The 24,669-nt window shown below is 40.2% G+C and overlaps 1 protein-coding gene across 8 annotated transcripts in view; it reads left to right on the top strand.

Moving 5' to 3' along the window:
- Positions 1 to 23,279, top strand: part of dennd5b (DENN/MADD domain containing 5B) — a 75,789-nt gene extending 52,510 nt beyond the window's left edge. For 2 of the 8 annotated variants that reach the window (XM_063460512.1, XM_063460509.1), the window contains 19 exons: positions 2,278 to 2,853; positions 3,819 to 4,050; positions 6,582 to 6,732; positions 7,275 to 7,365; positions 7,640 to 7,747; positions 9,394 to 9,525; positions 10,311 to 10,463; positions 10,673 to 10,751; positions 10,834 to 10,915; positions 11,187 to 11,315; positions 11,885 to 12,006; positions 12,442 to 12,587; positions 14,060 to 14,101; positions 14,440 to 14,558; positions 15,353 to 15,540; positions 16,118 to 16,200; positions 16,748 to 16,874; positions 17,227 to 17,401; positions 19,864 to 23,279. In XM_063460512.1, the coding sequence (XP_063316582.1) occupies positions 2,278 to 2,853; positions 3,819 to 4,050; positions 6,582 to 6,732; positions 7,275 to 7,365; positions 7,640 to 7,747; positions 9,394 to 9,525; positions 10,311 to 10,463; positions 10,673 to 10,751; positions 10,834 to 10,915; positions 11,187 to 11,315; positions 11,885 to 12,006; positions 12,442 to 12,587; positions 14,060 to 14,101; positions 14,440 to 14,558; positions 15,353 to 15,540; positions 16,118 to 16,200; positions 16,748 to 16,874; positions 17,227 to 17,401; positions 19,864 to 20,047 (2,919 nt within the window). In that variant the 3' untranslated portion in view covers positions 20,048 to 23,279. The remainder of the gene's footprint in view (positions 1 to 2,277; positions 2,854 to 3,818; positions 4,051 to 6,581; positions 6,733 to 7,274; positions 7,366 to 7,639; positions 7,748 to 9,393; positions 9,526 to 10,310; positions 10,464 to 10,672; positions 10,752 to 10,833; positions 10,916 to 11,186; positions 11,316 to 11,884; positions 12,007 to 12,441; positions 12,588 to 14,059; positions 14,102 to 14,439; positions 14,559 to 15,352; positions 15,541 to 16,117; positions 16,201 to 16,747; positions 16,875 to 17,226; positions 17,402 to 19,863) is intronic. The other 6 variants (XM_063460515.1, XM_063460513.1, XM_063460516.1 and 3 more) reach the window with 4 other exon arrangements.
- Positions 23,280 to 24,669: the final 1,390 nt, after the last annotated feature.

Here is a 24,669-nt window from a genome sequence, read left to right as displayed (position 1 = left end):
GTTACTGAGCCATCCTTACCTTTAAATCCAACCTCTCTTCTTCCTCTCCTGTCCTGTCTTTCTCATCTTTCTTTATTTCTGACTGAAGTTGTCTCTCACTCTTTCTCTGTGTTTGTTGATGTTTGTGCAGACATTGGATGCCCCTTAAAAAAACTTTATTCTCTTTAAATAAACCTAGAGTAACAGGCATGTTTAAAATGTAGGGAGTAGAAGTTGTCAGAAGAAAAATACAGATACCTGAAAATTCTACATAAATACAGTAACAAAGTACTTTGTTATGTCCCACCTAAGAGGTCAGAGGTCAGGTTTTCTGAAACTTGTGAACACGATAACTCCAGAAAGATGTCACCTAGGATTTTTGCATTTACACCAGATCAGGATGCCATCTGTATTTTTATAAAAAATGTTCCTTTTTGGAGCACCCAAACTGAAAAGCTTGTAACAGGAAATTGTAATAACATAGGACTTAATTTATAATTTCACATCTTCTAGTTTCTGTTCAGGTGTGTAAGTAACCTTCTTGAAGTCTAACCACACACACACACATGCACAAAACAAACACACTTGCACATTCAAATGAGCATGGCACACATTTTACTTGTTAAACCAGAAAGAAAACTGAATCAAACTTTATTAATAATGGTTCCGTTTGATCAAGTCTCTATAAGGACACAGCAGCTCAGCTGAATGAAATACAGTCTTTATGTTGTCATTGTTCTGGATCTGCTATCTTTATCTTTGTATTTATTGTAGTTTCATGTTTATAAAAGCCTAACGTGCAGTTTTAATGCTTTATAATGCTACAGTGCTGTTCTTCTTTATTGGATGAGGTGATGTTTTTTTAGCTGTATCATCCCCTGCACTATAGACATATAAATAAACTGATATAAAATTATTAAATGAAAAACAGTCAGTTTCCTTGTTATCGTTAAATTCACCTCAAGGCAGAGCCAGACAGGAGTAGTCTTTTATTGCTTCGTCACTTTTCAGCCTCAGTCAGACAGTGAGGAGGTGAGTGTGTCCTGGATTTTAACCATTGTATAGTCCAGTGCTGGGTGGGTTACAGTTACTGTGTGTGTGTCTGTGTTTATGTGTTAAGGCAAGATAAGGCTCTAACAAAGCAGAAAATCTGGCTTTGCTCACACCCCCATCATCACCCTGAGTTGTTAATCTGGGACTTTACATATGGATGTTAATTATCCAGTTCAGCGCAGGATGCCTCTGTGCATCACCCACAGCTCCCTTCTAACTCTCCTCACCTCCTCCTTATCCCCCTCACAGGAGCCCCTGCCTGAACACAGTTTGTCCCTGTGTTTGCCTTTGAAGTGGATGTGACCTAGAAATGAAAAGCCACACAAAGAGTAGATGATGAGAGGGAGGAAAATGTAGCCAGAGTTTGTCTAACCCTGTTTATTAAAAACGTGAGCATGAGAGATGTTTGGCTCTGATACACTGTACCTTTCTCTGCCTGCAAGAATAGCTGTTGGAGGCCAGAGCCAAACTAACCTTTCTGTATAGTTAATTCAACAAGTTGTTTTTTTGACTGTGTCTGTATGCTTAAAGTCTTATGGGCTCACGTGCCTTACTGCTATCTCACAGAACTCCACGTACATCTCACCTAATTTCGATATCTTTTTTTACACTCATTCAATATTCTCACCCAAACCTTCTTTTCCTTTGCTCAGTGAGATTTACTACATTTAGAATTCAGCAAACATGAATTGCACTTGCACATTCCTGTATGTGGACATTCAATCAATTAACAACTAAGAAATTCCCCCAGCTGTGGTGTAAGCCTGTCTGTTTGGCTAAATTTTTATAGTCCTTGTAAAACATTTTAAATTGGGAGGTCCTGCAGCAGTCTGTATTCTGTGATATGTAAAAGCTCATTTCTACATGTTTAGTGTTTCTTTAAGACGGAGGTTTTGCTTTAATCCCCCATGAGGCGTGATGCAAATTCCATTCTATCAGATTTGGATTGATGTCTGAATATATGCTGTTATTCCATTGGCCTATATTCTCGACACTCCATATCCCAACCCCCATCATACCTCCTAAAAATGATCTGTCTTTACTAATCCTGCCTCCACCAGCTGTTTCTCCTGTCTACAGTGCACAGAAGACACAACTATCCAATGTCTGTGATGAACACAACACATGAATTCACTTGTTGTGCAAACAGAAATGCACATCACAGGCACAGGAGTCCCCAGAACTGAAACATGCACCATTAGAGTGTATTTCAGAGCCTAATAAAAATGTGTTTTCCTCTCACAGGCCAACCTGTGTTTTGTGGATATTGACAACCACTCCATCGAGCTTCCAGAGGACTTCCCTCAGTTCCCAAACAAGATCGAATTCATCCAGGAGCTCACTGAGGTGCTATTAAGCTTTGGCATCTCTGCCAACACTGGCGCCCCGCCCCGGACCCGCTCCAGTCCTGGCAGCACTTCATCCACCCCAGGAAGGGAACGCAAATCCGCCACCCTTCGACAGCTAGAGGACGATGGACGTAATGGCAATCTGGCAGGAGAGGAGTTAGTGGTGCTGGAGCTGCTGCAGGGAAATGCTACGCTGGAGAGACTGCAGGCACTGACTAAACGCACTGGGGTGACTGTGGCACGTGTGGAAGCCCTGAGGGCTGGAGTCAAAGGTCAGCCCACCGACGGAGGAAACCAAACAGGAGGTGAAGAAGAGGAGCTAAGGAACGCCAAACTAAACGTTCAGCTGAGGGAGGTGTTCGCCAGCCGCTTCACTACCATGTTTGCAGACTATGAATCATTTGTTATCCAGAGCGCTCCTGATCTGGAGTCCTGGCTCACCAACAGGGAGCAGATGCACAACTTTGACAAGGTGATCAAGGTTTTCTTTCCTGTTGTGCCTCAGTCAGAAATATGTTTGTAAAAAGGTCGTACCTTATTGGAAAAGATTGTACTCAAAGTTTTCATGGTATTTGTAAAACAGACATTTTTTTTCTTACCAGTTTGCCTTTGTTAGTGAATCATGGGATTCAAAATAAAAAGGCATCCTTTTTTTCCAAGTCCCAAGATGTTTTAGTTATTGTTAGACAGAAGTACGAAATGATATCAAAAGAACAAACAAACCGCAATATAACCTAACCAAGAAATAACTGAAAAAACAGCAGCTTACCTCCCTAAAATGACATAAACAGGAGGAAACAGTTTCAAAATAAGTTGTAGTTCATCTCACTTGGTAGTGATTTAAAAAGCAGAAAAACAAATGGAAAGAAAGGCAATATCTAAGGGAAGGACAGTGGATCATAAGAAAAGCCAGCTGATTTATCATGAATTAAGAAGAAATGACAGCGTAGTCTATTTGGACTTTTCTTTGATCTGTTTATTTGTGAAACCTGTTAGTTCCTGTTAAAATATTTTATGTAAGAAGGGACGGTATTTTAAACTGAAGAATCAGTCTGCATATTTTCAGTCAATGTTTAGTGCTGATTAGACTTATTTATTTCATTGTGTTGTTTTTATTTTTTTCTAAGAGTTTTCCTTTCTGTTAAAATTCTATATTTACATTTTCCAAGTCATCCTGGCATTTGTGTTTTAAGGCTAGCTTTGTTTATTACAAAAAAATTCAAAGTTGTCTAAAAGTGGGTTCTTTCTCCCTGTGCTTGCCGTAAGGGATTGTTTTATAGTTGAGGTTTTTCTATAATATTGTGCTGTCTTTACCTTAAAATCTAAAGTTACTAAAGATGCTATATAAATGACATTGAACCGAAAATGATTTTAATTAGTGTCATTAAGCTGCTCTTTGCTGCACAGTACTGAAAATACATATGCTCTTGTGAATAGGCTTCATTCCTGTCAGACCAGCCAGAGCCCTACCTTCCCTTTCTGTCTCACTTCATTGAGACACAGATGTTTGCCACCTTCATCGACAACAAGATCATGTCTCAGTGGGAAGAGAAGGAGCCTATGCTCCATGTCTTTGACACTCGTATTGACAAGGCACGCCTCTATAATATCCGTGCTCCCAGTCTCCGATCGTCCTGCTACCAGAGGTGCTCCATCCTCAAAGAGTCTGGTAAGCTCAGATGGGGAAGTGTGTGTGTGAGAGATTTATTTCTGTGTGAACATGGTTCAGATTGTTGGTTTGAGAAGCATGTGTTGTGAAAATGAAAATATTCCAGGCTAATTAACTTTCTCACTGAAATAAGTCTTTTTCAGCGCCTACTTTCAGTGGAAGAGTTGGTATATGTAAGTAATGTTTGCTCAGAGATTATGCAAAAATGTTGATACATTTCTTTATATTTTGCCTATGAAATGGGAATTAGGTCAGTGATTGATGCAAAGTAGCAGTTACCATGCAAACCATGTACAAACATAGATGGAAGATGTTTGTACAACTCTTATCAAGTTTGAAAGCCAATCTTTATTCTTCATCACAGCCTAAACTTGATGCTTTTTTTGGAATTTCTTTGAATATTCTTCAGGAATAGTTATCTAGACTTCTTGAAGGACATGCTACAGCTCTTCTTTGGATGTCGTGTGCCTGTTGTTACTTCTCTGTCAACATAATCCCATACTGCTTCAGTAATGCTGAGGTCTGTGATTGTTGTCATGCTGAAAAATGAAGTTGTTGTCTGTTAAACACTGTCCAGATTGTGTAGTGGAAAAAAATTTGACTGTACCACAGCATAGTTTGGCAAAGCGCATCATTTTCTTCCTGTTTCCATACTTAAGAATGGCTTCTTAACAAATATTCTTCCACTGAGACAGTGCATGGGTTAACTGAAGGGCAGGTCTTTGCTGGATTTCTTCCAGTTTCTTTAGGATATAATTTTGAGATAATATTCATCTGCTGTAGATCATTTTTAGTCCTTTTGTCCCCCACTCTAGTTTTTTTAAAAACACAACTAATAGCTCTTTGGGATCTTTTTAATGCTGCAAAAGACGATTTAATGCCTGTCAAACTGTGATTCAACTATAGAAATGGAAAATAAATTATGACTTTTTGCAAAGGGTAATGGTATCAAAGTCCTAAAGACACAAATTAAAATTGGTTCTTTGCTAAGTTACCCATTAATCTGTTGTCTATTTGTCGTTGTCAGACAGTTTTAAAGTGCATTACCTCTGCCTTTGTCCGTAGTAGCTTTTTGAATCCTATCAGGCACCTGTTTAAAAAACTGTCTTGAGGCAAAGTTTCTCCCCCTTTATGACCATTTAAAACATATAAACTCTTCATTAACAATTGCAAAGAATAATAACCGGGCCTTGTCTGGAATTTCGCAACATTTAGAAGACAATAAGGAGTAGTCTCTATCAGACCAGTTGTTGCTTCTAGAAATAATCCCCTTGGATGAAGTGTGTGCTGGTGCCTTGGTAGCATGCTCAAAATGCAGGACATGACACAAGAATTAGAAAAAAAAGCAGGGAGCACAATGTTCTGACAGTGTTGGTGTTCTTCTGGTTTCCTGCCAGTTCTCATGATCATTGCTGAGATCGACAACAGTGGCTTATAACTCTTCACATGTCAGCTCAAGATAATATCTAACACTGTTTGTACGAGTGAGCTGCCGTGGTTCAGTGTGTTCAGTGATTCCGTGGTGATACAGTGAACTGTAGTTGCCAAGGGTGACTTCATTTGCAATGGTCTGCATACTTAATTATGCAGACAATGGACAGTCCTTTCCTCTGCCTGCCTCCCTCCAGTGCCTCCACTCAGAGAACACTGCACCTGCTATCTGAGGACTTCAGTCAGAGACAAACGCAGTATGACCATTTTGTATAACTGTAGTCAGATTTGGCACATGACAGATGAAGATGGCGTGTGTTTGCAATCGCTGCTGTTGATGATGTTTAATCTTTAGAAGGGTCAACAAGGAAGAGTCAGTCAGACCAGGTCTCTAGAGAGAATGAACCACAACATCATACATCATGCTGTGATTTAATATATAAACAGCCTGTATTGAAGTACAGCCTAGAAGTGACACCAAGCGCTCTAAAATGCAACTGCTTCAGTAACAGACACGGTAAACCGAGTAGTAAGGGCGCCTCCTGTCTCAAGTTCATGTCATTGAAATAAGCAGCATTCTTGACTCTGTTGTTTTTGTATGTTTTCAACATTTCATCAATAAAAGACTAAGTATTATTATCTTCAGTCATCTTTTAAAATAAGAGTTATAGCCCATCCAGAGCCAAAAGGATAAAAGGATTTCTCAGTTCAGAGTCATTGCTGCATAAAACCTTGGCATAGCCTGGCAGAAGGAATAGAAAAAACAGGAAGCTGAGTCGCTCTTTGCAGCAAAAATTATCTGTGAAGGACCGCGACATATCACTCAATATATTACATCTTAATTGCAGTTTTTTCCAGTGTTTTGTGTGTGTGTGTGTGTGTGTATGTGTGTGTGTGTGTGTGTGTGTGTGTGTGTGTGTGTTCAGATAAGATGCGATCTAGATGGTGGAATCAGTAGACACATAAATCCATATGCATGCCTGCAGCGTTTAAAACTGAATTTACCTTCAGTAATGTGACACCTACTGGAATTCTCCAAATGCCGTGATGATTTCAACGTCCTTACAGTGTTGTCTGAATCAGTACCGTCTTTTGTTTAGCTCAGGCCATTGAGCAGCGGCTGATGAAGATTGACCACACGGCCATCCACCCACACCTGCTGGACATGAAGATCGGTCAGGGGAAGTACGAGCAGGGGTTCTTCCCCAAACTGCAGACCGAAGTGCTCAACACAGGACCAAGCAATAACAAGTAAGTCAGCCTCCACTCGTGCATGGATTTCACAGACGACAGCAGAACCTTAAGGCTGTCTTTGTCAGAATACTCCAGTACAGTTTGAATGTAGGTTCAACAGAGATTGGTTAGATCAGGTTACACAGATATGACTGAAAGCCCAGCTTGATGCGCTCAGATCCTATTTCCTTTTCTCCATTTTATTCGTGTGGCATTCCATAATCAGTGATACATAACAAACAAAACTTCAAAAATGCTGACAAATCTGTTTGCACTGCTGAAAAATCTTTATAGAATAGTTTAATAGGATTTTTTTAAGCTGCTCGTAATAATATCATCAATGTTAAAATGCAGTTCAAATCAAAGAGGAAGTAAAAGATAAAAAACTGTTGTGAATTAACTGCTTTACTGTTAAAGGCAAATGTTTTTGTTACCTTAATTCTTAAAGTAACTTTATACAACTGATTTACTTTCTTCTCCCTTCAGTTTGACTGACAGGAGCACAGACTGCCAGATAGTTAAAGGTTACACAGTATATTCACAGTGTGTTTGGTCTGCAGGTGGTGTCACAAAGCAACAACAGCTCAGCGCAGAAAAGATCGCCACAGACAACAAACGGAACATCTGACCCTTGATAATGACCTGAAAGAGGTGAAAAACCATCCTTCTGACTGCTCCCTGTTCTCCACTGTTCTCTAACTCTCTCGTCTTTATTTTTTGCTTATTGTTTTGTTCTGTTATGTAACTACATTTATGTTTCCTTCTGTTTGAGCTTTCTTTGTTTGGTTTATGTTATGTTTATGCACATGCTACCTTCACTGTCTTCTTATTTTCCATTCTTTTGCCTCTGTCGTCTTCTATCTGGCTGTGTGTCCTGTTCCGGTCCGTCTGGGGTCGGGTTGTACCGCTCTTCCTCCTCGAGCAGGTGGAGGGCTGCCTGGTCCTACAGAATTCCATGGCATTTTGGGAGTGGGACAATGCATCCCCTCCTCCTGTCAAACCACCTAAAAAATCAGCTTCTGCTTCCTGCCTGGTATGTGCAGGAGATGCTTGTGTTTTGGATTCCCTCCCATAGCCTCCACCCTCACTTCCACCTACTTTTCCGAGGTTCCCACATTCTCTAAGGCACAATTCCTTGCTGAATAGTAAAAAACATAAAATTCTAAAGGAAAACAAGAATAAAACCAGCAAAATAACATCTTTTTGCATATCTGAGGGGTGTTTAGGCTTGGTGAGCTGCACAGTTAGCAAAGGCCTTGGGCATATCTTCCAATTCTTTGTTTTGTCTGTGCAACAGTCAAAAATCCAGAGATTCACTTTTACCACAAGTAATTTTTTAGGTGATTTAAGAGGAAAAAAGCTGCACTCACATGTAATTGTGTGTTTCAACAAATTTACATTCTCATAAACTTAGAGTGAATCCATCAAAAATATATTGGACCTGGCACCGAATTATGGAAACCACCATGTTGCCCTCCCGTCTTGAACACAGCGGTCGAGATTTACCTAAATGCGTGTTATCGTTTCATGTATGTGTATGTATGTCATCCTCTTCTGTCTTACCTGAAGCCTCGTCTCCTGAACTGAAGTCCGGGCAATAACACAAAAACGTGCATAAACAAGCTTATTTTTTCTTCATATTGTTGCAGTTTGTCATTGTGAGTAGATGATGAAATGTGACCATCCCGTATCCAGACAGTTGACAGCCAACATTATACCAGTATACCAATGTTAGGCTTCAGTGTCATAAAAATTCCCATCAGTTTCACTGATGCCATCTAACAGCAGCTAACAATAGCAAAAACAGCAGCACTTACCAACAGAAACATTTATGATATCTTCAAAAACCTACCTCAGTATCGCTGTCAACAGAGAGACTTGAGCTGCACTGACTCATCAACACATATTGGACTCTTCCACAAAGTTGTACAGCCTTCTTCAGAGTAAATACACATGCAGGCGTATTGACAGCTGAGGGAAACAGCAGAGTGACACCCTACTTTCACTACAGCAGCCTGAGTTGTTTGTCCTACAGCAGACACCATAGCTAGAATCTTCCTCTTAAACTGGGATGGGTAAAAAAAACAAAACAGAATTCATTTAACTGCAATCTTCTGACATCTAGTGGTTAAAATTTTAGACACTGTACCTTTAATTTGAAAAAAATCAAATACATCATTGACAGTATTTCCAGCTATTTCCATGTCATGTTCTGTTTTGAACACTTTAAATGTGAAACAGCAGCAGTGGGAAATCTTCTGTTTGCGAGAACAGTGATGTAAGAGCATGGATTTCTCATTTCAGCGAAGCACTCAGAGCTCATTATAGGAAACATTTTGGTATGCCATGCTCCAGACTGAGTGATACTTCCTGCCAACGCACCCTTTCTTTAAGGATTCCTCTGATTTTTACTCCCCTCCTGTGTCACACCCTTTAACTTAACTCACTTAAGTTCCTTGAAGTGTCTCACATGAGCAAAATTACCATTAACAGTCACAGAACTACTAGAACAGGTTATTAACAGTGTATAAGGAAGGCACGTATTTGTGAGATTGTGCCAGGAGTGAGGATGCTTACCTCAACCTCTAATATGTGTTAACTGCAAACATTCATACAAAAGAATGACACTTTCAGTGCCTGTTATTTAAATCTCACTAAATATTTTCGTCTGCACTTCAGAAGTACATGCAGGAGGCCCGGAGCCTCGGGAAGAATCTGCGACAGCCTAAACTCTCCGACCTGTCGCCTGCCGTGATCGCCCAGACCAACTGGAAGTTTGTGGAAGGGTTGCTCAAGGAGTGTCGCATGAAGGTGAAACATAGAACCCCAGCAATGCTGCTGCACTTAGAAATGACCCATGATTCTTGATTCTTGCACTCATTCTCTGTCCTTCATTTACAGAAGTTATTACTGAAAACTGTAAATATATATACAGTTTATACTTCTCAGTTAAAGGGTTACTCTTTTAAACTTAATTATTGACATTTTGCATAAATGTTTCCAGTTCATTACAGATTTTCTGATGCTTGTTTTAATCAGCTATCATGACCATAGTATTAAATTGCTGCTTATTACACATAAACTGCCACAGGCGTTTCCTGGTAGTCATTACTATTCTTTAAGTTTGTTTTAAAGGGTTTTTACCTGGTTATTAATATGTTATTAAATAGAAACAGGCAGTTTTGCATTTTGCAGCTCTGTTTCCTGTTTATAACACAGAAACTACCATGGTGAATGAGAGGTAATAACTTTGAAGTTACCACATTATTACGTTCTATCAAAATGACTCCTGTAATGTTCAACGATGAACTGCAGTGTGTCGCATAGAGTACCTCCTCACCCATACACATAAAAAGTTCCTCAACTATGATACAAATTCTCCACAATACAAAGCAAGGCTCTTCTACTCCAGTTTGGCCATTTAGCCATCATAAGAAATGATAAAGAGGCACGTCCATCCACAGAATGCAGTGGTTTTTAATATAACTGGAGGGTAGGTTACATGGATGTGCCATATGCCCTAGATTTTAAGTATCTCAAAGTCACATGTTCATAATATATCACAGTGATTCCTCTGACTGTATGTGGGTGTGTAGACCAAGCGTATGCTGGTGGAGAAGATGGGCCGCGAGGCTGTGGAGCTGGGTCATGGTGAGGCCAGCATCACTGGATTAGAGGAGAACACTCTGATCGCCAGTCTGTGTGACCTGCTAGAGAGAATCTGGAGCCACGGGCTGCAGGTCAAACAGGTCAGCACACACACACGCACACTGAAATAAAGATACATACAGTGCTGCACAAATGTTAGGTTTCTTCAACACGCTATAGACATTGGATGTTGAGGTTCTTCCCTCTGTGTCTGTGTATAATGTGATGCCTCATCCATCAGTGCAATAGCTGCTGTTATGTGTGTCATTTCTGTCTTCGGCTCTCTCACATGCTAATCGTGATGTTTCAGGGGAAGTCTGCTCTGTGGTCTCACCTGCTGCACTATCAGGCCCGGGAGGAGATGCTGGCGCAGCAGGCTGACTCACCAGGTAACATACACTTACACACACGCAGCTCCAAAGCCTCAGTCACATGTTAAAGCATCAACAAAAAATTCATCTCTCCTTGTAGCGCCTCGCATTCTTGAGAGGAGGAAGTCTGATAGTTCCATAGCGATGCCTTCTCTGCGTGTGTCTCTCATTCAGGATATGAGGTATGATCTTGTTGTCATAAATCCTTTGCACTGTCCAAGCCTCTTCTACAACAGGTAGACTAGAATACCACTGTTTAGGTGTTCCTGTTAGTATTAAACATTATATTATATACAGTATACTCGCTGCACGTACTGTAAACAAGTAGTTTGTATGTCCGTGTTGGTGAAATGCATCTGTGGAAATGTATAAAATCTGTAACTGAAGTTAAAGTAAATAACTTTTCCTTCATCTTAAAACCACGGCGTTATTCTTCTTCTCCGTCTGTCCCAGGCATATCCAGAGTATGTCAGAGATCAAGACGGATGTTGGCCGAGCCAGAGCCTGGATTCGCCTGTCCCTGGAAAAGAAGCTGCTCTCTCAGCATCTCAAACAGTTGCTGTCGCGACAAGCCTTAACCAAGTAAGCATTTTGGTGACTGAATCCCACCTTCATATTTACATGTTGTGTATTATTAAACATAAATTTTGCAGTCGTTTTCACAGTTAGGGTATGCATACAGTTAAAACACATAAAGTTGTACAAAACCCTCCGTTTTATATAATGTGGGAGAAAGCGGCTCTTTTTTGTGTGGCTTGATCATGCCACAGGGGGCAGCAGTGAGCACCCTGAGCCACACCAATGCACTGGGAGTATTTTTCTGCTGTATTCATTTACAGAAGGTAAAAGGTCCATCTGGCCGAATGACATTCCCACTTGTAATAAAGACTTCCACACATCCATTTCTGAGTGAAGTATAACTGTAAGCTTCCCTGCACTCCTCCATTTCGCCCATTCAAACAAAACAAAAGCGTTTCAGTTCACTGCTAGTTTCATGGTAGGGCTCTCTAATTGTTAGTCTAGAAAGATAACTTTTTATTTTGTTGTTTAGTTATTAAGGGTGCAAAAACTGTCAAACTAAAAAGACTTTTGACAGTGGATGTTGATGAGGAGAGATGTGATGTACTTTGCTGTATCTGAACCTGCCACAGGAAGCTGTACAAACGTTACGCCTTTCTGCGCTGTGAGGAGGAGAAGGAGCAGTTCCTCTTCCATTTGCTCTCTCTCAATGCTGTTGACTACTTCTGCTTTACCAGTGTCTTCACCACCATCAGTGAGTTTTCCATCAGCTACACATAACCTCTGACCTCTGGCCACCCACAGCAATGCTTTTCTTGAACAAAAGAAACGTTTTAAGACGAGAAGCTTTAGGTGATTGGAAACAGCATATAGTGAAATAGAATTTTGCTTTTAAATATGTCACATATCAATGTGTATTTTTATGAACTCTATATATACGCTCACACATATAAATGTATATTGGAACTGAAATTGTGTGTGTGTTTCTATGAAAAGAGGTCATGTTGTTGTTTATAATGGCATGACATAACATCAAACTCCTGTAAAGCTCTTCAGTCCTCCTGCACCACCTACTGAAGCCTTACAGTAAAAATGTCAGTTACTTTATTCATAGAGCTACGGATCAATAGCTGACTGGAATTAGTATAAATTTACCACGTGAGGCTTTTTTTGTCTTTGCTTTCGGCAGTGATCCCATACCGAGTCGTCATCATCCCCATCAAGAAGCTGAGCAACGCTATGACCACATCCAACCCCTGGGTGTGTGTCTCAGGGGAACTGGGAGACTCGGGCATCATGCAGATCCCCAAGAATGTATTAGAAATGACCTTTGATGTGAGTACTGTGACCTTTGACCTCCCACAAGTTGATCATGCTGTCAGCCACTCTGATGTTGTGTGCAGGCATTAAGTTTGTGTTTTCTATGTTTTCTATGTTTCACTCCTTGTCACTGTTTGTCAAACATCACATGGTGCACTCCAGCTTATTTAAAGTCACAGTAATCAAAAATCAGTGTTTCTTAAAGGTACTGTAAAGAGAATACTTCATTCCAGAAGTCTCGGGAGACGGCTCCAAAACATGAAGTGATATGTAAAATGCCTCTTGCCTTGGCTTCAGCACTTCTTGAATAGGCAATATTGGAGTGGAGGAAGATTTTTTTGAGAGTTAGTTCCCATAACTTCTGGAGAAAGTTCTCCTGCCCTGTGTCCATATTGCACGATCAAAGGAGTGCAATATGGGTTGGGCGAGTGGATGAATGCATCGACCATCGACGATAGGCCGAGCCTTTCGCCGCTCATTTTTACAAGAGCCATTCATTTATTCGCCCATGAGTAAGTTTGCTAATAATTTTGGTTGAACCTAGTAGAAGCAGCCAATGGAAAAAAATAATAACACTGTTTTAACGGGACCGTCTTCCAGCTGCAGGCAAATGCAGCCTCCTCAGAGTGCGCCCAAATTCAGCAATTCATTTCCTCAAACTCATAACAGAAAGAAAGAAAGGCAGCAGCCTATGTTAAAAAAAAACCCAAAACTTTATTACATTATTTACATTTTAAAAAACCCACAATGGAGGGAAGGAAACAGAGAAACTGGCTTCTTTTCCCCATTATAACTGTGTTTACAGGTCGTTCCAGTGTTTATCCGTCTTACACACCCGACCAAACAACAAATACAAAATTAAACACAAAGTAAGTTAAAAATAAAAATGTCTCCTCCAGCTAACATAAAAATAAATCTTTGACGTAACATTAAGTCTTTTGTGCGATTTGGTGAATCTTAAATAAATGAATAATCCAAAAAGTAGCTATAATAATACTGAAACAAACAAGAAAAGAAAGTAAAATATTCACTCCAAACAAAACGTATAAATTCACAAAAAAGTCACCTGCGCGAGTATATCGCCCATCCTTACTAAGAAGCCCATTTAAAGCTGCTGTTTTAGTTCTAAAAGTGAACCAATTGTGGTCAATTTCAGCAGCATCTGCCTTCACATTATTGAGCAGTCTACTGTAGGATCGGTCAATTCCTAAGCCCTAAACAATTCTCCTTTTACCTCAAGAAATTATCCATCAAGCAAGCTCGATTATGAAATGATGTAGGTCATGTGAAGACTGCCCTCTAGTTGCACTTCTATGCCGTGCACTCCAATAACTCCATCTCTGTAGCAGTTTAATAGAAATCAATTTTGTTTTACAGTGTCAAATCATACAAGTAGGATTTCTATGAGCCAAGCCTAGTTTGCATGCATGAGTGATGTTTTTATTGTCCATTCTTTGTGTCTTAACGTATGTTTCCATCTCCCTCAGTCTGCTTTCAGGCCTCACACGCACATCTCTGCCATATTCAAGGTTAGGCAAAGCCCTTGCTCTACAGCTCCATCTCCCACCATCAAGCGTATCCCTTTGAAATACTTGCTTTTCTTTTCTGTGTTTGACTTGCTCAAAGTTGCTCCTTTACCCTGCCAGAATGTGCTGCGTACTTGAGTGCTGACTGAAGTTGTGCTCTGTGTGTCTTTGCTGGAGCTATTAGGAAAATATGCTGAAGGAAATGTAAAAAATAAATAAAAATAAAACGTTTGTGCCCAAATAACTGAATTAACCAGAGACAGACAAGTATATCATTCACAGTAATGAAAGAGAGTAGGATCTGATATTGTATTGATTAACTAGGTGCTCTCTGTGTTCAGTGTCAGAACCTGGGGAAGCTCACCACGGTGCAGCTGGGTCACGATAATGCCGGCCTCCTGGCTAAATGGTTGGTGGACTGTGTGATGGTGCGGAATGAGATCACAGGACACACCTACAGGTGAGTAGACCTGTCTTTGATTTGTTCTGTTGTTGTTACTCATTTAGTAAACCTCCCTCACGTGCTTTTCTGTGCAGCCAGATTAGATTGTTGTAGACCTCAGACAACATTAAGACCAATAAGAGTGTAACTAGCAGCCGATAAACCGTCCTGTCATGAGTGTAACTGCTGGCGCACACGTGTCACACACTGGGCACTTTAATAGTTTGCTGTTGTAACCGGTGTGGTTCTGCGTTGTGTCTGACAATAAAAGGTAAAAGAAAGAAAGACCTCCAAGTAAATAGCTTGCCCACTCCAGCTCCTCTCCCACAGGGGATCTGTAGAAAAGGGCTGGCATTTATTTTTACATTAAACATAAAGTATGAATTTACACATAACATATTTGACATAAGATTAAGAAAACAACAACACGAAATCCGACATACCTGACAATAAAAGGTAAAAGAAAGAAAGACCTCCAAGTAAATAGCTTGCCCACTCCAGCTCCTACGCAAGAAAAGAAACAAGACACTGAAAAATACAAAATATAAAACATACAAAAGACAAAGAGAGAAGATCAGAGCAGAGACGTGTGGAGAAAGAACAAACCGATATACGCCTGCCTGTGTGTCTGAACCACATTTAGTACATCATCCTCTGATGCACACCAAGTACTAGTTAGTATGAACCATTCTTTGTTTGTTGATAGCAAGTCAAATATAAAATATCTCCACTGAAAATCAGAAGAACAAATAGAAAGATGTCAACAGATGTAGAGCGTCGATGTGTAACCTCAGCACTTTGTTGTCCATCAGGTTCCCATGCGGTCGATGGCTCGGTAAGGGTGTGGATGACGGCAGCCTGGAAAGGGTCCTAATCGGGGAATTAGTGTTGCCCAGCGGAGAGGATGATTCTGCAAGGGCCTGCCGTACACCCCCGCTACAGCGTTCACCTTCCCAGGGCAGACGCATCAGCATCACATCGCTCACCGGACGAGATACCAGTCAGTAACTGTCAGCGTTCTCACACAACAGGAAATTTCTAATACTGAGAATGAAATGTTTTCATTTCCTGACAGGTTTCGCCACACTTTCTAATATTTGAAGTGCAGTATTTTAAATAGATTTTATCCACAGTAGGAACAAAAGATGGTCTGTGTGCAATTACTCAGTCACTTCCTCACTAAACACTTTCAGAAGGCTCTATCGATGTTTTAATTATTTTAGAGCTTTTATGTGCAATGAATCTCATAATATCATCAAAATAAGACTGCCAGGCTTCCATTAAATGCTTTTTTAAAAACCCTTTCTGCAGTAGTTTTTTGGAAACTTTAAGGCATATTAACTTCTATAATAATAATGATAATCTCTTTATTAAGCTGCCAGGAACTAAATTATATAGGTAATTCTTAAAATGTGCGCTCCAAGTGGTTTAAAGCTCAGACTTCCATTGCAGCTCGAAAATGCAGCGTTTCCAGGAAGGATGGTAGCTACAGACATGTTAGCTGTTGCTACTTCAGGCTGTCAGAGTTCAGAGGTCTATAGCAGTCTGTACTGATGCAGATGTTTTCCCCATTCTAGAGCTGAATTCAGCACAAATCCAAGAGGGGATTGGGGAGGCAGTGAACAACATAATCAAACACTTCCACAAACCAGAGAAAGAGGTCAGTGACTTTCAGCACTCTGAAATCTAATGAGTACGTGCCTTATAGCTTAACTACTGCTATGCTGTCTGTGAATTCTGAGTAGTGTGGGTTCTGTTTTCCTGTTTCCATCAGGGAGTGCATTCATTATGTTTCCATAAGTAAAGTTGTGCTTTGACCATAGAAAGTCTGAAAGCGTGATGATCTTTCAGGTTGTGTAGTCTAAAAGGAAACTAAAAGGTTTCCCACGGCACTTTCTCTGCCAGGGGCTGTAGTAATTTCTCTTCAGTGACAGTCTGTCACAGCACATTGTTGAATCAAATTTCAGAGGTACTCCAACGTTAATGGGAATAGTGTAAATAGCAAAAAGTGTTAAGCCACTTAGATGATAGGGTGGAGTGCCAAGTTACCTGCCCACACAAGCAAGCTTAGTTACACTGTACATCTGCCCATATAGAACTAACTAGCAGATATGTGTGTACTAATAACAGACAAATAAAGTAACAGTATCACTTGCCAAATGTCAAACTTCTTATATTGTATCAACATGTTGATGTGTGCTGCACAGAGAGGCAGTCTGACTGTTCTGCTGTGCGGCGAGAATAGCTTGGTTGCGGCTCTGGAACAGTTCTTCCATCATGGCTTCAAATCTGCCAGGCTCTTCCAGAAGACTGTGTTTGTGTGGGACTTTGTGGGTGAGTGTGAAGAGACAGCACACTCTACTGTTGATGAGGAAAACTGTTCAGTTTGGCCCATGGCAGAAAATCAAGGGCTAGTAAACTGTGTTACAATGTGTACTGGTTTTACTGGATTAAAGAAAAAATTTGGAATACCTTTTTATTCATGTGTCATGGTTTTTATACATGTTTGTAGAGGATTATACAGCATTTACTATTCTTTTTGTGTAATCTGGGCTTTCAAATGAATTTGTAACATAGCCTTCAGCCCAGTGTTCTCAGTTTGTTGAGCTGTTACACAACAGTGTAAGGAAGCAGAGAGCTTTAAGTAAACTGATATAGTGTGTGATGCTCCTCTAAAACCCTACAGAGAAGGCTGTTGCCTACATGGAGTCAGCTGACCAGATTGGAGACCTTCAGGAGACCACTGAGGCCATGAAGATGACCTGTCAGTCACTCTGTCATTACTTCAATGCGATCAACTCCACGTCCAGAAACATCGGCAAGGACGGAAAGTTCCAGTTGTTAGTCTGCCTCGGAGCCAGGTCAGTGTCGAGACAACGAATTAATGTAAATTATTTTGTGAACTGTGATGGAAGCTGTCCCTGCTCAGGTGTGGGCTCTAATAGCATCTTTTGATATGTGATTATTTGATCAGAAATTTGACATATTAAAAACATGTCACGATTGTGGTCAGAAGTTTTCATTTGTCTTGGATTTCCTCTAAGGGAGGGGAGACAGGACAAAATAAATGCTCACTGTCGAGGTGAGTGCTGTGTGGCTGGCAGCAAATGCAGGACTCTCAGACGTCAAGAGTGAAACTCTAATAGCAGCTTTCATTCACAACAAAAAAAACTAAAACCTTGAACCTGAAAACTAGAAATTAAACTGGACTCAAGAACTAAATACTAAGAAACATGAACTAAGATTTAGTCAGGAGCACAGACAGGAAACCACCAGCATGGTGAGGGTACGACATGACACAAAGCAAAGAAAACACAGGCTTAAATACACACCAGCGTGATCAGGGAATGGGAAACGGGAGGGAAACACAGCTGGGATTAATTAGCCATAACGAGACAAAGGAAGCAAAACTAGATACATTGACATGAGATAAGGGACCGCCAAAATAAAACAGGAGGTATAACAGAGATGTGGACTTGACACTGAGACAGAGAGACATGGCTGACCGGGAAGACAGAGGGAACATGAGGACAAGTGTGACAAGACGAGGACCACGAGACAGGCAAAATGACAGAAACCAAAATCCTAGGACTAAAAATATAACACAGCAGAACCAAAACCCATGAATTACAATAATTAAAGAATATAACTAAAGCACACAAAAACACTGAGTCACAGGCCCAGCACCGTGACACATGGCTTGTTTTCTTTTTTTTCTTTGTTTCTCTTCACTGTGGAAGAGAGGCAGAAGTTAATGATAATTAAATGCAAAGTGGTGTATAAATACATGGTGAGTGAAAAGAGGTGAGTGAAGAAGAAAGGCACAATGTATCATGGGAAGCCCCTAGGAGCCTAGGCCTAGTGCAGCATAATTAATGAAGGGTCACCTGATACAGCCCCAACTACAGCCTTAATGAGAAAGGAAAGTTTTAAGCTTAATCTAAGTAGAAAACCTGTTTTTCTCCTGAATCCAAACTGAAAGCTGAGGGTTCTGCCTCCCATTCTACTTTTAATGCCCTAGGAACTAAAAGTAATCCCACAGTCTAAGCGCAAAGTGCTCTTTTGAGATGATATAGTACTTTGAGCCAGGGAGCCGATCCTCTTCATTGGGCATAGATCCTAGAGGGGACCTTCAGTGGATTCTGCACATTCCCAGTCACCAGAGCCTTCAGTGGGTCTGCTCAGTCTGAACATGAGCTGCCAGAAGCTGAGCCAGAGGGTCCCATGTTGTCTGAGCCAGACGGCTGCTACTTTCAAAACTAGCAGATTGTTGTGCTTCACCATCAGTTGCTTTAAATTCAGCTACCAGCTCGGCTGTCCCTCAGCTGTTAGTCTCCCAGCCTTTCTCCTTGTCTTCGGCCTCCTCCCAAGCATTGCTGGCCTCCCACTTGGCCACCAGATGGCCTCTGCCGTAGCTGCTGCTTCCCTGCCTTGCCTCACCATCGCCGGCCAAGTCATCTCTGGTAGTCCAGCGTCTTCATTGCTGGGATCCTGTTCTGTGTTCTTATGGACAGCCTGCTCTCAAGACTCCTGAGGGTTTCCTTTGTTCTCCAGAGGGGCTTCAACTTGTCTTCTTCTGGCCTCTTTTCCAAGTCTCTGTCTTCATTGCCGGCCCTCTGTTGAGCCTCCGGAGAATTCCACCTGTCATGCTTCATCTCAATACCAGACCCAGTAATCCACATTGCTTATCTTTTTAGTCCTGTTGAAAATCTGCAGTCTCACCACTGATTAACATTTAAGTTGATTTAACTCTTACTACATTTAACTGACACAGACTATTACTTATCATATTGTTTATAGCATAAGCACACACATTTACTATTTGTTAATTCAGTTCACACTACACATAGTAAATTGTCTGTCTCATTATTACAGTTAATAAAACTAAAGCTAAAACTACTGTCGATATGCAGAAAAACATTGTGCACTGAAATTAAAATTAAACTGGACTCTTGAATAAGACAAAACCAAATCATATTGTGCGTTCAACTAAAACTAAACTAAACAATAATTAGGAGATGTCCTTGGGTTGAGTCTCTGTCAGTGTGGTCAAGATTGTCACCCCAGCAATGGGAGGCTTTGTGTAACAACTCAAACTGAAACTAATTCAGTTCAGTTGTATTTATATAGTGCCAGATCACAACAACAGTCACCTCGAGGCACTTTATCTTGTGACGTAATGCTACAATAATGAATAAAAATAATCAAACCAAACTGAAACTAACATTTTTTAAAAACTAAATTGAATTAAAAATTGAAATTTAAAATGTGGTAAACTTGTTAAGTTTTAATAATTCTGAGCTGATCACTGTTTGCCCCACAGAGACCGCCTGCTGCCCCAGTGGCTCCCCCTGCTCGTGGAATGTCCAGTGATCCTGCAAATGTATGAGGACACAGCAATGCTCAGAGACCCTTCCACTCTCAGTACCCTTATAAGTGTGCTTGAGACACTGCACGACTTCTCCATCACACTGGAAGCCTCACTGGTCAAAGGCATCAACCTTTAGTTCCACAGGACTCTGGTTATTTTTCTGTCCTCCTCTTCAGTTCACTCTGTCCGTCTACTGTTAGCTCCTTTGCCTTGTGATTAGATGGATGATAAGGTTTGGAGGACATTAAATTGAAAGGACAATTTGGGAACCAAAGCAATAAGTTCCACATGTTCTCATGTTGCTTGATTCTTCATGGGAGACGTTAAAATTTGTGGGTGACCCATGAGCTTGGATGCAGTATTTCCACTCTTCCTGTGAATTTCAAAGACTGTTTAAACAAAAGGCCAGACCAAGGATCTGTAGTTTTTTACTTGATGAACTAATACTGTTCATCACAGTGCACAAGTTTCTGCAGACATATCAGCTTTTAGAAGCACTTCCTGCCTTCCATGTATCCTTTGTTATTTCAGTACACTTGGAAAATGACTGTTTGGCTTCCTGCTCACATAAAACCCAAGCTGTAAGTCAAAAATCTGTTTCAAAAAGACTTTTGCAAAGCAGTTATTCACTGTCATGTTTGAGGGAACTACTTTTTATATTCCCATAAACTGTTCATCTGGACGTAGCGGTGGCCAAGCGTACGACTGAAGAAGTCACTTGGATGAGTGACGAAACGTCCAGATGAACAGAATCCACTTTTTGGGATTTCTTTACCTTGATGACTGAGCATGCATCAAAATACTTTCTATATTGTTTTTGCTTTAAGGTCTTTTCTAGGCTGCAGGATTGTCGTTGCTGATATGAATCACAGCATCTTTCTGCCTTATTGATTCTCTTAGTGTACTGAAATATGGCTGCTTGGAAGAAAAAGAAAAAATTGAGTGCATGCTGAAATGACAGCATAGAAACATAACTGTAGCAGCAGACATGTAACAGCTGTGTGTAGCATAGCCCCCTTCAGTTGGTACGAGTAGATGCATTATCTTACCTGTAACTGTTGGTTATAGTACCGTCAACCTAACTGTTGTTAGTGTGAGCAAGAATGCTGTTGTGCGCGGAAAGAATACGATGCCATGAAGAGACTGAGGGATCACTGACACAATAGAATAAGGATTTTTTTCAATGACAGACTCAGTTTTAAGAGTTTAACCTGTGGCTAACATTCCTACCTACATTATACATCTATGTCTCACTTCACAGATGTATGCATTTAAGATCAAGTTTTAAGGCTGTGTGCCTTACAAACTCATTTACACCATCTGCCTACACACAAATTCATTTATGATTTCTTGACAGTTTGCCAGTTTCAACAACTAAATAACAGCTAAACTGTAACATACAGGCTCATCTAAGAAAGAAAAATGAATTTCAGCCGTTCCTCGTGGTTGTTATTCAGTCATCTTAAAGTAGACCTATTCGTCTCATTTCCAGCTCTGTATCTTTTCTGAGGCTTACTAATAGCATTTAAAAAAGAAAATGTTTTAATTGTCTTATGTTTGCCCTTCTGTGTAGATCCCTTGCTACATCTAGTGTGTGAAATGAGCCTTTTGACTCCTGTTTGTCCGTTGTATTTTAATTGGGCATAAGCTCTATGGAGCCCACACAAATGCAGCCCTCAGTATTTCGTACCTGTGCTGCGCCTGAAGCAGATAACTGTGTAATGAAATCTGCAACAAGCTGATGTCAGCTCGTTGTGAAAGTATGAGTAGCCTGAAGCCTGGAATCTTTTGAAACGTATAACAATATAAAGCTCCCTTATTCAGAAAGAGTTGCAAACACATATTTGATTTGGCAGATTTTTGTTGTTTTTTATAAAGACTGGATGCTCTTCCTGATGCACTCCAAGGGATTTATGCCTTTTCCTTGAAACCAGCGTGTGTGGGCCAAAAGTGTGAACTCCTACACTATGGAGATACCTAACACATTAACAATATACGACAGAAATTAATTCAAGTATAACATTAATGAATTAAAGTCCTGGCAGTTATTAAACTTTTCCACAAAACAACAAAACGGTTCTTTCAAAAACAATAATCAGTATACACAGTTCAGCTTTTTACTGCATAATTCATCTCATACATCAGGAGTAACCTGAAATTTTAGAATGTTTACTTCACAAAATGACGTTACTATAAACAAGACTGAACGTAATAGAAATTAATTAGTATTGATTATTGTTTTTATGACTTATTTATTCATCTACCCAAAAAGTAACAGAATAGCAATAAAAGTATCGTACCATCTTTGAAGTGTGTACTAAAGCATAGGAAGTGAGAAGTAGCAGGTTTATGGTCTTAATGACTTTCATGCTTGTGTATGTGTCATGATTCCCCGTGAAGTCCCACTTCAAGCCAGTCACAGGTTACGTTTTTAGTCCCTGTGTAACAGACCCAACAGCACTGGCTGTTTATACACTGTTTAAAATCTAGATTTTATTTTTTGTAATAAAGCAAACTAGCCATTTGTCCCTTCTTCCAGTATTTATGCTAAGCTAAATGTTCTTTAATTGTTAAAAGGGGTTTTTATGTAAACTGCCGACTTGGCATAAATGGATGAATTTCACAATTAGAATTGTTAACCTGTTTTCTGTGGTCCATAAATGTGTCATGAAGGAATGCGCCATATTTTTGTTTCACGTCCTCTAAATGCGTTCAAAATTTAAATATTTTTGGCAGCAGAGAGTAAAATGTTTGGAAATGTGTATCTTGGGCAGATGTCTTATCTTTGAACTTTTGCAGCATTAGCAGTTTTGCAAGTGTTGCCTCTTACTAAATGGATACTTTCTGGTGTACATTTTGTCAACGCATGGTGTCATTTAAGCCTCAGCTGTATTCATGTGGCACTCTAATGGATTACAAATAGCAGTGGAGTTTATCTGCTTTGTTACGTAAATGTGGACACGGTTGCATTTCTGCTGTTTCCAGAACGGAGTATGTGATGGGCAACACATCCTGCCTTCCTGTGTTTTTAATTTATATTGACTTTGACTGGCTGACAGCAGCACTGGTGTTTTATGGTGGAAAAACCTGTGGAGTAAGTCGATGCATCCTTTGCACCTTTAAAGTAACCACTATATCTCCTTCATGTGCCCCTGGTGATTAACCTGTGGGACTATTGACAGCTCCAAAGCACAGGAATGGATTCCTCCACCTCTTCCTGGATTTCTTTATGTACGGACTATTTTTCTGGCGGCACCAGGAACGACGTGTGGAAGATGACCACCCTAGTAGTCGCATTTCATGTCAGCATTGGAACTGACTGCTCTCTACTGATATTTATTGTTCCTCAATAAAACACCGAAGTCTAAGATGTGTGTGTGTGACATGTATAATTTTGAAATATAATAATATTATAAAATAAAATATATTCGATGCCAGGAAGTCACCACTTTTAGACTCAGTTGCTTGCTAATCTTGAGCAAAGTTTTAGTAGAGGTTACACTGGCTGTTGCTTATTTTATTTTGCATGTGTATTGCTTATTGGATAAATAAAGTATTTATCTCATGTCAGTCAAAAATGTTGCTACAAATCCTCTTTGTAACAGCTGAAATTATAATCTTGTTATCCTGTTGTAGCTAATGAATTTCTCCTTTGGCAGAGTAGAGGGTTTTTTTCAGTTTCACAGATAGTTATATAACACATGCAGGTCTTTACCTGCTTGCAAGAGAGAGACTCATTAGACATCATGTTTAGAAGATTTTTAGGCCAAAGTGCAATAAACTCAGAGTTCTCGGAATTTAAAAGTAGCAAATTATGGATGCCTGTAGTTTAACTAGTTGATTTGTGTCATCTGGATGTGTGTATCACCTCCATAGAAAAAAACATGTGGTATGTCTTTTCATTATTTTGTGTAAGGGAAACTCGGATCATGTGAAAAGCATTGGTCCCAGCATAAAACTAAGTTACATTCCATAACCAACTTTTTGTGTGTTTCATGGAGTTCCTGTCTACATCTCAGGATTTCTTCCTGGTGTCTAACAGCAGACGGGGTACTTTTTGGCAAACTGTCCCATTACCAAACCGATTATACTGGATGATGTTGCTGGCTGCACAATGTTGACTCCTCAGACTCATTCAAGTAAAATGCTTCTTAACTGGACAGATTGGCACCCTCCAAGTTTAGCCGACTTGTTTGAGAAGTGTACTTCATGTGCAGCTCTATATCACTACCTGTTTGAGATGACATCTTTGATAAGCAATGAAGATCATTTCTGTGGATTCTGGAGCTGGACAACACAACTTTGTTGTGAAAGACTTAATAAGCATCAAGGCTACAACCACTCACCAGTGGTTTTATGTTTAATGAGGCACTTAATACTCATGTTTGGAATGGTTCTTATAGAGCATTTTTCTATGTACTTGAGTAGGGCTTTTAAAGAAAGTAACTGGACTTTTTGAAGTTTTGTGAAGACATTTCACCTCTCATCCAGGAGGCTTCTTCAGTTCTGAACTGGAGAACTGATGCTTGATTTGCCAGAGGTACGAATAACTGGCTCTTAAACAAACCTGCTTAAGTAATGTAACCAAAGAGGTCTGAACATCAGCATAAAGAGCGAATCACATGGCAGCAAGTCCACAGAAAAGGACAACACAACCTGAAGTTTAAAAACAGACCATCCTAATGGGAAATAAGGTGATGGTGTTGGTGCTAGACAAACTGCAGAACTACCAGGATTTTCCTGCACAGCCTTCTCCAG

The sequence above is a fragment of the Pelmatolapia mariae genome, linkage group LG17, assembly GCF_036321145.2.
Source record: "Pelmatolapia mariae isolate MD_Pm_ZW linkage group LG17, Pm_UMD_F_2, whole genome shotgun sequence".
In the NCBI taxonomy this organism is placed as follows: domain Eukaryota; kingdom Metazoa; phylum Chordata; class Actinopteri; order Cichliformes; family Cichlidae; genus Pelmatolapia; species Pelmatolapia mariae.
The sequence above is the reverse complement of the archived record's forward strand: the minus strand, read 5'-3'. Positions and strand labels throughout refer to the sequence as shown.